This window comes from Rhincodon typus, chromosome 28 (assembly GCF_021869965.1).
Source record: "Rhincodon typus isolate 14 chromosome 28, sRhiTyp1.1, whole genome shotgun sequence".
Taxonomy (NCBI): Eukaryota; Metazoa; Chordata; class Chondrichthyes; order Orectolobiformes; family Rhincodontidae; genus Rhincodon; species Rhincodon typus.
This window is the reverse complement of record NC_063359.1, coordinates 42,504,735-42,520,286: the sequence shown is the minus strand read 5'-3', so window position 1 is coordinate 42,520,286 and position 15,552 is coordinate 42,504,735. Positions and strand designations below refer to the sequence as shown.

At 41.0% G+C, this 15,552-nt stretch overlaps 1 protein-coding gene across 2 annotated transcripts in view; it reads right to left on the bottom strand.

Annotated features, from left to right (window-relative positions):
- Nucleotides 1-15,552, bottom strand: part of adamtsl2 (ADAMTS-like 2) — a 171,140-nt gene that overhangs the window by 112,120 nt on the left and 43,468 nt on the right. For both annotated transcript variants that reach the window (XM_048613793.1, XM_048613792.1), the window contains exons 6-9: nt 15,144-15,289; nt 14,936-15,059; nt 5,168-5,248; nt 4,133-4,308 (exon numbers count right to left, since the gene is read on the bottom strand). In XM_048613793.1, the coding sequence (XP_048469750.1) occupies nt 4,133-4,308; nt 5,168-5,248; nt 14,936-15,059; nt 15,144-15,289 (527 nt within the window). The remainder of the gene's footprint in view (nt 1-4,132; nt 4,309-5,167; nt 5,249-14,935; nt 15,060-15,143; nt 15,290-15,552) is intronic.

The following is a 15,552-nucleotide window of genomic DNA, read 5'->3' as shown; positions in this document are numbered from 1 at the left end:
AGGAAGGATGTGGAAGCATTGGAAAGGGTGCAGAGGAGATTTACCAGCATGTTGCCTGGTATGGAGGGAAGGTCTTATGAGGAAAGGCTGAGGGTTTTGAGGCTGTTTTTGTTCGAGAGAAAGGAGGTTAAGAGGTGACTTAATAGAGACATACAAGATGATCAGAGGATTAGATAGGGTGGACAGTGGGAGCCTTTTTCCTTGGATGGTGATGGCTCGCACGAGGGGACATAGCTTTAAATTGAAGGGTGATAGATATAGGACAGATGTCAGAGGTAGGTTCTTTATTCAGAGAGTAGTAAGGGCATGGAATGCCCTGCCTGCAAAAGTAGTAGACTCGCCAACTTTAAGGGCATTTAAATGGTCACTGGATAAACATATGGATGATAATGGAATAGTGTAGGTTAGATAGGCTTCAGATTGGTTTCACAGGTCGGTGCAACATCGAGGGCCGAAGGGCCTGTACTGCGCTGTAATGTTTTATGTTCTATGTTCATTGGGAATCATAGGGAAACTTATCCAAGAATTCCTCAAGCTAGTGTTCCAGGCCAAACCAACCTCAGCTGCTTCAATGTTGTTCCTTCTCTTGTAAGTCAAAAGTGGGGATGTTTACTGATGATTTCACAATGTTCATCACCATTCGTCCCCCCACCCCGCCACCCAGGTACTGAGCAGTCTGTGTCCAGATGCAGCAAAAGCTGCATTCAATAGCATTAGCAACACTCAACATCTGAGTGGTACCATTGACCAGGAACTGACTAAACTGTTCATTTAAACACTGTGGCTAAGAGAACAGGTCAAATGCTGGAAATTCTGTTGGAATAAATTACCTTCGGACTCCCAAAAACTTGGTTTACTACTCATAGGGGGCAAGTCAGGACTATGATGGAATATCCTCCACTTGCCTGGATGAGGGCAGCACCAACAACACAAAAAGCTTGATTCCATCCAGGACAATGCAGCTGCTTGTTTGACACTCCATCCACCAGCTTTACATTCACTCTCTTCACTACTATTTCACAGGAGAAATGTAGTATCTACAAGATGACTGCAGCAAATAACCATAGTTCCTTTGACACAAACTTCCAAACCTGCAAATTCTACCTACTAGAAAGAGGACAGCAGCAGATGCACGTGAATACCACCTGCATGCTCCCTGCCAAGCTACATATCATTGACTTGAAACTGATACTGCCATTGCTTCACTAGCGCTAGGTTAAAATCCTAGAACTCCCTTGTAAAGGACACTGCACATGTACGTACCCATCATAGCCTGCAGCAGTTCAAAATAGCTCAACAGCATCCATAGAGCAGTTAGCAATGGCCAATTAATGCCAATCTAGCCAGCAATGCCCACATCTTGCAGACCCATCCATCCTTTACTTCCTTTTAACTACTTATATGGCTATAGAACACTTGAGAATTCCTTTGTGACTTTTGAATTCCATTGTCTGTTCATGCTTTCTGTTTCTCTTACTTGCTTCTTTACTTCCCTTCTGAGCTTTCCATTTATTATGAAAGTTATTGCAAGAAGAACAATACAATCAATAGAAGGCCATAATAATCTTGCAAGATGATCTTTCAATCCATATAAATGTGAGGTGGTCTGTTTTAGTAGGAAGAATAGGACCACATAGACCTCAGACAAGTTTGTGCAATTCATAAACTCAATATGTAGAGTAGCTTTATAGAGAAACCACACCCAATTGGTAATGCTTTGGCATTTGACAGGCAGCATGGTGGCTCAGTGGTTAGCACTCACATGCTTTACAGTGCCAGGAACCTGGGTTTGATCCACCCTTGGGCACTGTGTTTGGAGTTGCACATTTTCCTTGTGCCTGTGAGAGTTTCCTCCATGTGCTCCGGTTTCCTCCCATAGTCCAAAGATGTGCAAGTTAGGTGCTTTGGCCATACTAAACTGCCCATAGTGTCCAGGGATGTGCAGACTAGGTGGATTAGCCATATGAAATGTAGAGTTACAGAGATAAGGTAAGGGGGCTCTAGATGGGATTCTCAGAAGGTCGGTATTGACCTGCTGGGCCAAATGGCCTGTTTCCACACTGTAGGGTTGCTATGATTCTATTTCTAATGCTTGGAAGGTCTAATAGGATGGGAGGATAAGAAAAGCCATAACTCGGGGAGAGCACTCTTTCAGAAATGCTGCATTGTCCAGGTTATCCATTGGGTAACCTCTGCCACAATGGCAGCAATCGCAACTGATTATGCAATTGGTAAATGATTTCAACATAGATGTGTGTGAGGTTCAATTCCTGATCCAAAATAACTTGGACAATTATTTAAATAATTTTGATCTCATTTTGCACTTTTGTTAGTTCGCTATTTAAATGGAAGATGTAAAGTTACCTTTTTAATCAATTATTTATTTGTTCAGAGGATGTGAACATCACTGCCTTGAGACTTGCATTCATTTTCCTTTCCTAATTGCCCTGCAGAAGGTGGTGGTGCACTGCCTTCTTGAACTACTGCAATTCTTGGGGTACAGGGCCCCCACAGTGCTGTTAAGGAGGAAGTTCCAAGATTTTGACACTAACAGTGAAAGAACAGTGCTTTAGTTCCAAGTCAGGATAGTCTGTGGTTTGTAAGAGAACTTGTAGTGTTTCTGTACATTTGCTACCCATGTCCTTCTGGGTGGTGGAAGTTGAGTTTTGGAGGGTTCTGTTGAAGGAGGCCTGGTGAGTTACTACAATACATCTTGTACATAATACTTGTTTGCTGCCACTGTGCACTGAAGGGATTGACATTATAGATGGTGAATGGTTGCTTTTACCCTGCATATGTGTCTTCAGGGTTGGAGATGCATTCATCCAGGCAAGCAGGGAAAATTCCACCACATTCCTGACTTGTGCTCTGTGGATGGTGAACAGACTTTAGAGAGTAGTAAGGTGAGTTACACCCTGCAGGTTTCCTAGCCTCTGACCTGCTCTTATAGTTACAGTATTTATATGTCTAGTCCAGTTCAGTTTCTGGTCAGTGGTAATCCCAGGGAGTTGATAGTGGGAAATTCAGTGATGGCAATGCCATTGATATCAAGGGGCAATGGTTGAATTTTCTCTTGGAGATGTTCATTGCCTGGCACTTGTGTGGGGTGAATGGTACTTAGATGTTAATCAGATTATTCACTTTGTTATTAAGAATAAAAACAAACAATATTTTTAAAAGAAGTGAAACTGCTTAATGTTGGGTATACTGGTACAAGGAACACAGGAAATTAGCATTCAGGTACAGCAAGCAATTTGGAAGGCCACTGCCATGTTGGCTTTATTACAAAGGCTTGAAGTACAAGAATGAGAAAGTCTTTGTACAAAGTACAGGACTTGTGAGAGCACACCTGGGGTACTGTGTAAGGAAGGATTGATTTGCATTGGAGACAGTACCGTAAATGTTAACTACATTGGTTTCTGCATCGAGGGTTGTCCTGTGTTGAGAGACAGAGCAAATTCAGTCTATAGCCTCCAAAGTTTAGAAAAATGGGAGGTGATCTCATTAAAATATACAACATTCCAAAGGGGTTTAATAGGATAAGGGAGATTTCCCAGGAGGAAACAACAAAACACAACGGAACAGTCTCAGGATAAGGAGACGATCATTCAGGACAGAGTAGAGAAGTTCTTTTACTCCAAGAATTATTGGAACTGTCTAGCCCAGACAGTTTACGGATGCTCCAATGTCAAACATATTCAGATGGATTCAGAACTACAGACAGATTTTTGATCCCTCAGGGAACTGTGATAATGGAAGTGGGCAGAAACATGAAGCTGAGACAGAGGATCAGAACAGGCTCTGGGGACCTTATGGCGTATTCCTATTTTAATTTTTTTTTTAATTTTCTGCTGGTTGAGAAGTGTGAGCAAACTGTTATTAACAATGTGACCTGGTTAACAGTTTACTGTATCTGGAATATACATTTGTTTGCACAAAACCAGGAAAGAAATTTTGGATATATCTGCCATTATGATTGACACTTGCTCAGCACATTCAAAAACAGCACATTTTGTTCTTTCAGTGGAAAGTTTAACATTTTAAAGCTATATTGCTATTGTTACTTTCATAAATCTGCAGAAACAAATTTTGATGAATATGAATTTTATGTTTGAAAGAATTAAGGTTTTACCAGAATATTAACTCCCAGATCAGTTGGTCCTTGAGCCACAATGTATTCAATACCAGTTTCATACACATCCATTGGTCTCCTATATTTAAAAATGGTGCCCGCAAGGTGAAAGTTTCTTGGACCTTCCACTTTTAAATTGCCATTCACAAAGAAATTTCCAGATTCATCTGCAACAGCTGGTGGGGTAGATAAAAGCACAGACAAAACTCATTTGTTCCACAGGATGTCACTGCCATTGTTTCAGATTTACTAAAAGACACAACACCAAACCTAGAAATTATAACGCAAGGTTCATTGGAGCCTGAATGACTCCACATGGGTGAATTAACCCTGTCTTTAGAAAGGGCAGCAAGCCACGTATTTTGACAGTACAAACTGCTACTCGTGATGACAAAGGAACAGAAGCTTTCAGTGTAAGCGCTCCTCTTCTATTCTATTTTGAGGGGAAATAAACAACCATAACGACAGCTCTTTAGGAGATTCTCTCTTATGGACGAGAATGGTTAGGATTTTCTGCTGGCCAGATAATAGTTTCTGCAGCATAGACTGGAGTTAAATGCTGGGGCTCTGGAAGCAAACTCCAAGGGAATTGCCCGGGAAACTGAAGATTCCAATGGGTAATTCCACGCACCAGGTACCATCCATAAGAATCCATTTTTTAAAAGCTGAGAATTGGGAGAATTCCACTGCAGTTTCTAGTTACTCGGGAAAAGACAATTGATAACTCAATCGAACTGCTGTTTAACTATTAATCTAATCCCAACTTACCATTCACACCTCCCCAGCCCCACAGAACTCATAAAAATCACATTTTATATTCACCGTAGAGCACATTAAAATGTTCAAATCAGAACAGTTGATGCTAGCAGAGATGAATAATATACAAGATTACAAAGATACATATTTACAATTCACTATTTATTAGTAAAACACTGGGCCAAGCAAATATACTATAACTGTTAGCCAGGTGATAACAGAGAGCACAAACTTGTAATAAACAAAGATACAGATAACTTCAGATACCCTTATACATACCCAAAACATCATCTGATTTCTTTCTTTCAATTATTTGGATATCTGTTGCACCAACTGGGATGTGGGTTATCAGAGAATAACCTAGGAAACAATTTAATAAATGTTCATACCGAAGTCCATGTCAATCTGCAAGTAACCAACATCATAGCATAGCTCTACGAGCTGAGAGGTTTACCTGGCAAAATGGACCTCACACCTTAATACCTTAGGGTAAAAAAAATACAGATCACAAGATTTAATGGGTTGAGAAAGCAATAAAAGTCAGGTGATGATCATTAGCTGGGGCCAGAGGTTTATAGTGCACCTACATTCTATATGCCCAAATATGGATAGACGTCTTCTGGAAAATACACAGGTATGATCAGTCTCAGATATGATGACTATTGTAGTTGAATTTATAACACTACCTAGATCCACACATGAAGAAATGTCACTTATCCATAACACTGTATCTTAACATGATTCAGGAAGAAAAGAAAAAGATGGAGGACAATAATCAATTGAGTCTTTTAATCAGTTATGGTGGCTCTATCAGGAGTTCTACATGAACTACGGTGCAGCACAGACTTCGCCACGTCTGACAGCAGGCAGTTTCAGTCACAGGTTCCTTGCAGCTATTTGAAGAACTCCATTATAAGAAGATTCTGCTCACCAAAGAATTAAACAATTCATATTAATGGCTCAGATCAGGGGATTAAGCAATGTTCTCTCTAAGCTCCTCATGACATACAACAATTCTAAATTTTCTGCACAAGCCGTGCTCAAGTTGTCGTCTATAAAGTATTATGTGTAGATAATTGTGCAAAAGAAACAGAAAAAGAAAAATGAAAAGGAAACATGCATTTAAGCAAATTGTCCACACATTCTAAGAATGATAGTGAACATTGAGAATGGGGCAACATAGCCAAGTTTGCTGACATGCAAGTAAAGACTTTGCATTTTGGAATTAGTGTGGGTACAGATGCCATTATGCACAGGACAGCACACCACCATCACTATAACAGAGAAAGTCCTTCATATCCAGTCTAGATGACTTTCCAGCTCTGCAACCTCTGAGGTCCATGTGTAGCAGTGACTTCTGGAACCGAGCTGATTCTGATTACCTTGCACAGAAATTAGGAGGAGGGAACATTGACAATAAGTGGTGAAAAGAATGCCAAGAGACTACAGAAGAGTAGACAGGTTGGATGAGTGAGCAAGAATTTAACAAGTTACAAAATCAAAGAATGATCACAGGAAGGCAGGTCTTCAGCCCTTTGGGTTTCTGTATCAGGGCTTAGCAAGACCAACTCATCTTGTCCCACTCCATCTTCTCCCCATAGTTATGCATATTTTCTTTTCAGATAACTAATTGATTCAGTCTGCCATACTCTTGGACAGTGTGTTCTAAATCCTTAACACAAAAAATGTTTTGTCATGTCACCCTGGCTTCTTTTGACACACCTTAATTCGGTGTCCAGTTGTTCCTCAATTCTCCTGCCAATGGGAATAGGTTGAGTTTTGCTTTGACAAAATGCAAGTTGATTCTCATTTTCTATAGGGTTTCTCGCCATTAGGTCTAATGGGTTTTCTCGCAGTATCATTAACTACCTAACCCATGATGTTCCTCTTGTCCGATTCTAGCCCCACTTTATCATGCATCATGGCTGGAACAACTCAGCACTGGACAGAATTGACCATTAATTGGCCTGCTACATAGTGCCATCTTTTAAAAGCATGTTAGGCACCCTGACAAGCATTGCCTGGGGCCTCAGAGAGCAGGGATCATTAGATGGGGTGGTGCAGATGTGGGACTTCCTTTTCACCCAGGACCAGAAATAGAGCTATGATACCAGACCATACTAGCCTGGTCCTGGATTGCTGCTGGTATTAAATCAGCCTCAAACCATCTTGAGGAATGCACAATGATGTAGAAAAGGTCAATGACCTTCCCCACTCTGCCATGAGTGCCACCAGCTTCCCTTCAATAGCTCACTATATCTCTGCTACTGCACCCAACTCCCACCAAGAAGTATGCTCAATCACTCATTATTGTTTGCAACATTCCCATGTGCTCTCATTCACCTCAAACCTCGACGGCACTAACCCTGCTTATCCTCTGCATTGCCTACTCTCACTGGGGACACTTCCCCAGCTGAAGCTAACTGTGAGACTAACTTCCATCTTCTGTAATATCTGTCTCTCTCGCGCTTATTCCAGGAGAAAAACAGCCCACAATAGAGGAAAAAAAGAGTGAAGACTGGTAATGAGCTGCACAATATTTGGCTCTTCACTACTGTGTGGAGTCATTCTGACTGACTATCCTGAGCAGCTGACTGACAGTGTCCAAGCCCGTGGACTGGTGTCATATGCTGTCCTCGACTTACAGTGCTGGCACCCCCTGAATGAAAGCCATCTCCCTGACTTGACTGAGGACAAAGGGCAGCTTCACCATTTAGGCAAAGGCAGATCACAGAGTTAAACGCATGGTTTGAGGGGTGATGTTGAAAGGACAGGATTAGATTTTTTTGGGACATTGGAATCACTTTTGGGAAAAAGTTGTAAATCGGAAGCAAAGAAAATTCTGGGAGAGGTAGGCTCACTCACCATGACTAAGAAGTGGGGAATCCCCTGTCAAAGAACAGTGAAGCCCCAAATATCACAGTACTGTGGTGTTACCCTCCTCCTTGAACCAAAAAAATAAAGAGAGGGGCTGTTAGAACATTTATTTGTGGCTTAGAAAAAGCAAAGCTTCAGCAGTCTGCCTCATCTTGACCAGTAAAGGTGGCAGGGGCTCTGGGAAAGCTTGTGATTTACGTGGCATGTAAAAAGAGGCAGGTTTTGGATGTCTTGTGGATCCAGGACAATCACATTAAAGTATCAGAGAACAGCAGCAACTGACTTGGAGCAGCAACTCTCCTCACTGACCCTCACACAAGAAGGAGAAAGGTTTCTAGAACAACCAAACCAGACAGTGGTCACTCCACATCATGATAAGCAAACAAGGAGGAGTGCACAGATGCCAGATGAGCTGGCGACCATTCACCAAAAGGCAAGGAGACAGCTGATCCAGAAAATCCAGGACACCTTGGAGCGGTTCAACAGGTATGAAATTTGAGATGTCTATTTTGTGAGCAAAATGACTGAATCGGGGGTGGATGACACGAGGGAAAACCATATCACAACGGTGCCCGAGGCTACTCTGGGAAAAGTCAGAAGGACTGGTAGGCAGTATAGAAAAGTAGTAGTAGTGGGTGACTCAATAGTTTGACGGATAGACAGTTTAGTTTGCAGCCAAGATCGAGAGTCCCTTATGGTCTTGATGCCACATGGTGTAAAGTTTTGGGACATAACAGAACAACTGAATAAACTTCTGGAAAGGGAGCATGAACAACTGGTGGTTATGGCTCATAAGGGAACAAACAACATGGGAAGTGATAAGGTGGAGGACTTGCAGGATCAGTTTTAGGAGTTAATGAGTCGGCTGAAATGTAGGACTTCTAGGGCAGCAATCTCAGGAATACTACTTGTGCCATGAGTTTCACTCTTTAGGCAAAGGCAGATCAGAAAGGTAAATGTGTGATTTGAGGGGTGATGTAGAAGGGAAAGGATTAGCTTTTTGGGACACTGAGATTATGTATGGGAAAGGACAATGCTGATCAGATGAGATGGGCCTTAACTGAGTAGAAATAGAACTGGTCTCCTGATTGATAGAGTATATCATGTAGTAGAGGTGGATTTAAACTTGTAAGCCAGAGGGGTGAGTTGACTAATGGGCCTACTTTTGGAAGTACCAGAGAGGGCAAAAGAGAGAAGATGGGGAATGAAGTAAAGGAATGGGGGAAGGCTTCAGTATTAACAGTAAACAAAGTAATGGCTGCCTTCAAATGGGCAAGAAAGAGATAAGGTCAAGGCAGGCACAGGTTATTGTGAACAAAATTGGGGAACTGGAAGCAGAAAGTGCTCTTGATAGATGCACTGTAGCATTAATAGAAACATGTCTCAAGCCAGAACAGGACTGGATACTTAACATCCCAGATTATAAGGTTTTCCGTAGATACAGGGTGGGTAAAAAGGGAGGAAGTATAGCATCATTGCCCTTGAACAAGATGCAGTTCCTGAATTAGAATCTGTATGTCTGGAGGTGAGAAACAGGAAGGAAGCAGTGATCTTGTTAGCTATTTATTATTGACTTTCAAATAGTGGGGAGGAAGTAGAAGAGAATATTTATAGCAGACTATGGAAATATGCAGGACGTCAGTTTGTGATAGTTAATGATTTCTATTACCCTAGGGTGGAGTGGGAAAAAGGCATAGTGTGGTGCATGGAAGGGAGAGAAGTTCCTGCAAAGCATGCAGGAGAACTTTCTGGAACAGTACATTTCCGGTCCCACCAAGGAGGGAGATCTGCTGGATCTGGCCCTAAGAAATGAGGCAGGCCAAGTAGAGAATGTCAGAGTGGGGAGTAATTCTGAAATAGCAATCATAATGTAATAAAGAGGTTCAATATTACATTGGAAAAGGCATAAAATCAATTACAAAGATTCCATACTGGAAAGGGACAGATTTTATGGGTCTAAAAGTTGAAATGAAGCTGGTTGCTAGAAGGCACATTTTGGGGAATAAAACAGTGGGATGAACAATGGGAGAATTTCAAACAAGAAATAAATAGGTTGCGAGTTAGTTACATACCCATGAGAAATAAATAGTTTTCGCTGCTAGGGTACCCTGAATGACTAAAGATATTGATGAAAAAGATCCACAGAAAGCAGCCATATGATGCATACAGGAATAATAATAGCAATAGAAATAGAAATAAGGAACAAGCAGGGTAAGCTGCTCACTAAAGCAGAAGGTATGACAGAGGTACTAAACAAGTAGTTTACTTCTGTCTATACCACATTAGAAAATTGAAACAATGGCCTAGTTGAAAATGTGGGTTAGTGCAACTGAGCAGTATAGTGCCAAAGAAGAGGCCTAACAAAAAAATCTGGCAACACTCCAGGTAGCGAAGACGCCAGGCCTGGATGGGATGCACCTAGAATGCTAAGATAGGTAAGCCAGGAACGAGGAGTGGTTGTCAGAAATTTTCCAGGTTTTCTGAACACAGGATTAATTCTGGGGGACTAGAGGATTGAAAATGTAATACCTGTTTAAGAAAGGGGCAATGGATAAGCCAGGAAACTACAAGCCTGTGAGCTTGACGTCACATGAACCCTGAGGTCACTCTGCTCCTGTACTTCCCTCAAAAAGTTGTCCCATTGAACCTGTATTGACTATCCGTGTTTCAATAGTGGGAATAATGATGGAGGCCATAATAAAAGGATATACACTTAGCAAAATAAGCTAATACTCGACAGTCAACATGGCTTTGTCAAGGGCAGATCATGTCTGACAGATTTAATTGAGTTCTTTTCAAGAGATGACACGGGCAGTGAATGAGGGTAGTGCTGTGCATATTGTATATTTGGACTTTCAGAAAGCATTTGATACAGTGTCATATGCAGGTTGATTAGCAAATTAGAAATGTTAGGGATTGATGAGTCCTTGACAATATGGATTAGAAGTTAGGAAAAAGATAGGAAACAGAGGGTAGTTATAGATGGACATTTCTCAGATTGAAGACAAATTGAAAGTGGTGTTCCACAGGGAACAGCGTTGGGACCATTTTTCTGATGGTATAAACGATTTGGAGATATGCATTTGGGGGAAAAAATCTCCAAATTTGCAGATGATACTCAGCTAAGGAGAATAGTGAATTGTTAGGATGATGCTCAGCAACCAAATGCACAGATAACTGGCAGATGAATTACAATGTAGAGAAATGTGAAGTGAGCATTTTGGCAGAAACACAGAAAGACAAAAAGGTTCAATGGTACAACTTCAAGCTATCGGAAAGTGACAAGTTGAAACAGTTGTTAAGAAATCTTAAAAGATTCTTGAGTTTATAAGTAGAGGCATAGAGTACAAAAGAGAGGACAGAATGCTACACCTCAACAATCATTGGTCAGACCACATTTGGCGTGCTGTGTTCAGTTCTGGGCACAGTATTTCAAAGGAGGACGTTAAATCCCTGGAGAGTGGTCAAACGAAAATTTACTAGAATACCAGGACTGAGGTATTTTAGATACAAGCAAAGAATGGAGAAATTGGGTTTATTCTCCTCAAAGGAGAGAGGATTAAGAGGCAACTTTATTGAGGTGTTTGAAATTATGAACAATTTTGACACAGTAAAGAAGGATATTCTGTTTCCACTAGTTGGCAAGTCTGTAACTCTCTTGTCACCAAGATTGCTGGGAGTGAGAGGAGTAAAAACATCTTTACCCAATTGTTAGGATTTGGAAGGAGCTGCCTGGGAGAGTGGAACAGGCAGATTCCATATGTGGTTTCAAAAGACAACTAGATATATATTTGAAAGTGATGAGTTTAGAGAGCTATGGAGAGATAGGGCTGGAGAATGGGACTAGTTGGGTAGCTCTTTCTGATTCCAGTACAGACAATAGGTTGAATGGCCTCTTTCTTTATTGTAAAATTCAATGACTACTGACAATCATGACAAGATTCCTAGCTTTGTGTTTGCGCCAAATGGCAAGGCAAAACAGAATAATGTTAAAAACCAAAAGAACCACAGACACTGTAAATCAGGAAGAAACACAGGAGTTGCTGGAAAAGTGCAGCAGGTCTGGCAGCATCTGTGAAGAAAAATCAGAGTTAATGTTTTGGATCTGGTGACCCTTCCTCAAAACTGTTTTCTTCACAGATGCTTCTGGACCTGCTGAGCTTTTCCAGCAACTTCAGTTTTTGTATAGTGTTAGCCTGACATCTCTGGCTGAGGGGGCAAAGCACAAAAAAGCAATGCAAGGCACAGACTTATCAGCGTCCAGGTAGGCTCAGAGTGAGTCATTGCTATGATAGCAAGCAAACAGGATGGCAATACAGCCTGATTTATTCCACAAGCTCGGTGTGTGTCCCTGCCCACAGTCGCTAGTGCATCTCAAGGTACAGCATCAAAATGCAGTAGTATGCTGCAAGTGGATTGGAGATGTGCCTTGAGGGTTTTTAGAAGTTGGCACATATCAAATGCCAATTTCTGTGGACATGGCCACAGTGCACATGGAGTTTACACAGAAACACTGGTGCCCAGTGTCTAACATGGAAGTCATTTGGAGTAAGTGGCAAGTGAAGTTGCCAGGTATCTGCTCTGACATCCATGTTTAGAATTCTAGATATCCAGCTTTTTCAGCGTATTTGGTAAGAGAAGAAGCTGATAAAAATAAGGCAAGCTGCGAAGTTAGTAAGAAATTTAACAAGCAAAAATTTCCCCTTAATTGGCAACTTGCCATTGCCTTGCAAGAAACTTACCTTCCCACTTGCCAAAAAAAAGAGATGCAGTGAAATACTCCTGACATCAAGATAGACCTTGCTGGACTTCTCATCCAATTCTGCACAAATCCTATCCAAGTCGATAAGACCCCTATAAGTTTCCTCTCTCTGTATTTGTTCTATGCAGACCTCATTATTTTGAATGCCTCTGTCACATCTTTTCTTAATCCTCTTTTTTTTAAATCCTCTTGTCTCCAAGTTGAACAGCCTTAGCTCCTCTTCCCTTTTCAAAATTGAATTTTGTTATCCCAGAACCATTCATACAAATCTTTTCTGCACCCTCTCTAATGCCTTTACATCCTTCCTATACTGAGCTAGTCAATACAGAAAAGAACACCCAAGTTGAGGCAGAGCCCATGTTTCAGTCAAGCTTATCATGACTTCCTTGTTTTTGTTCTTTTGCTCATGTTTATGAAGGTAAAATTCAAACACTTTATTAACCACCTTCTTAACTTGCCTTCAATGGTTCATACGCCCATACCCATGAGTCTCCCTGCTCTTGCAAGTCCTTTAGAATTGTACCTTTTATTTTATATTGGTGTCTCTTCTTGTTCTTCCAAAATGAATGAATTCACACCTTTCTACATTAAAATTAATTTGCCTGTTCTCTGCCCATTCCATCAACCTATCTAAATCTTTTTGAAGATTGTTACTATCCTCCTCACAGTACAAAATAGATTTGTGTCATTCATAAATTTGAACTTGCGATCTATACATGCAAGTCTAGATCATTATTTATTAATGAAGGAAAGGAAGAATGCTTGGAGAATTCTATTATATACATTTCTCCAGTCCAATAAGCATATGTTTACAACTATACAGAGTATTACTGAAAAGACATTTCACAAAACATAAAGGGAAATCCCTTTCCATTGGTATTTCTTGCAAGTTGTCTCGATAAGTGCAAGACAACAGTTTTCAAAGTCTTTTATCATTAATACTCAAGTTCTGTGATACAAGATGACTATTTGTACAGAATGTTTCTTGTCACGCAGCAAATTTTGTATTGTGATGTTACCATCCCATTTATTGCAAGTTTTGCATCTTAGTCAGAGTCAGAGATTTACAACACAATAAAAAAAGTCCTTCGGCTCATTGTGTCCCCGCTAGTCAAAAACAATTACCTCATTATTCTAATCCCATTTCCCAGCACTTGGCCCATAGCCTTGTATGTTTTGGCATTTCAAGTGCACATCCAGTATTTAAATATTGAAGGTTTCTGCCTCTCCCACCTTTACAGGCAGCGAGTTCCCTAAACCTTTTTGTCTAAACCTTCTGCCCCTTATCTTAAATCTTTGTCCCCTGCCCATTGATCTCTCCATCAAGGGTAAAATACCCTATGCATGCTCCTTATAATTTTATATGTTTCAATCATGTCCCCTCTCAATCTCCTCTGCTCTAAGAAAAATAACCCCAGTCTGCCCAATCTTTCTTCAGAACTGAAACTCTCCAGCCCAGGCAACATCCTGGTAAATCTCCTTGGCACCCTTTCCAATTCTATCACTTCCCTTCTGTAATGTGGGTTCTAGAACTGCACAATATTCCAGCTATGATCTAATCAATGTTTGATGCAGTTCCAACATAACCTTCCTATTCTTAAACTCTGCCTCTACGAATGAAGGCAAGTATCCTATCCGCCCTCTAAATCACTTTGTCCTCTTATGCAGATACCTTCAGGTACAACTGTACACGCACACTAAAGGTCCCTCTGATCCTTGGTGCTTCCCAGGGTCCTACTGTTCATCATGTATTCCTTTGCCTGCTTGTCCTGCCCAAGTGCATCACCTCACACTTATCCAGATTGAATTCCATTTTCCACTGATCAGCCCATCTGACCAATCCATCTATATCCTCTTGTAGTGCAAAGTTATCCTCCTCACTAGTTACCACCTAACTAATTTTTGTATTGTTTTTGAACATACTGATCCACAAACAGCAAGGGCCCCAACATTGATGCCTGTGGGACCCTACTAGACACAGACTTCCAGTCAGTAAAAGACCCCTCAACCATCCCCCTCTGCTTCCCGCTGTTCAGCCAATTGTGGATCCAATTTGCCAAATTTCCTTGGATCCCATGGCGTGTTTTTTCTAGCTGACGAATCTAAAAGATGGAATCACAATTTCAAAACAAAAAGTCCAGTCATTTGGCACTGAGATGAAGAAAAATTTTTTCACTCAAAATGTGGTCAACTTCTGGAATTCTTCATCCCATGGGATCTGTGGATGATCAGTCATTCAGTATATTAAAAGATAGAGGTTGATAGATTTTTGTGTACGATGGGAATTAACAGATTTGGGGACAGTGCTGAAAGATGGAGTTGAGGTAGATGATCAGCCTTAATTTTGTTGAAGGACAAAGCAGGCTTGATGGGCCAAATGATCTACTCCTGCACATCACATCTCTTACCTAGATATGATGCTCCTTTCCTGTAGTTGCCAGTAACTCGGATGCAGCTGCTCCCATTGCCCTGGCAGACACCACATTTGTCGAGGGTCTGGGTGGAAAAGAGCACCCCATCACATCCAATGGGCTGCAGAACACAGGGAGAGTGTGAAACAAGAAGCAACAAGATTTGAGAATTCTAAAACACATCTACGCAGATTATTGTCACAACCTCACATCTGCCAGCTACACAGACACCTCTGTATTCCCTGTATTTACAAGATGTTCCATCTCGTGCTGGGACCATTAGCTGTCTCTGTCCATCTGCAGTAGTACACTGAAGATCACAAGGCTTACTTGAAATGTGCACATAATCATCTGCAAGAAATAAATAATTTGAATTTATATGATGATTTATTATGACACCTCTCAAAACTCCCAAAGCACTTCATATTTAAAAAGGTACAATAATTATTTTCTAGACAAGATCCACAGACAATAATAATATGCATCAGCATCTATTATGGTTGAAGGAAGAATGACAAAAACAGAAGCAGTGTCCTCTTCATTTTCCATTAGATATGAATTAGTTAACTTCACTTGAAATGTTCTGAAAGTATTATCCCAATTTGTTCAGCATT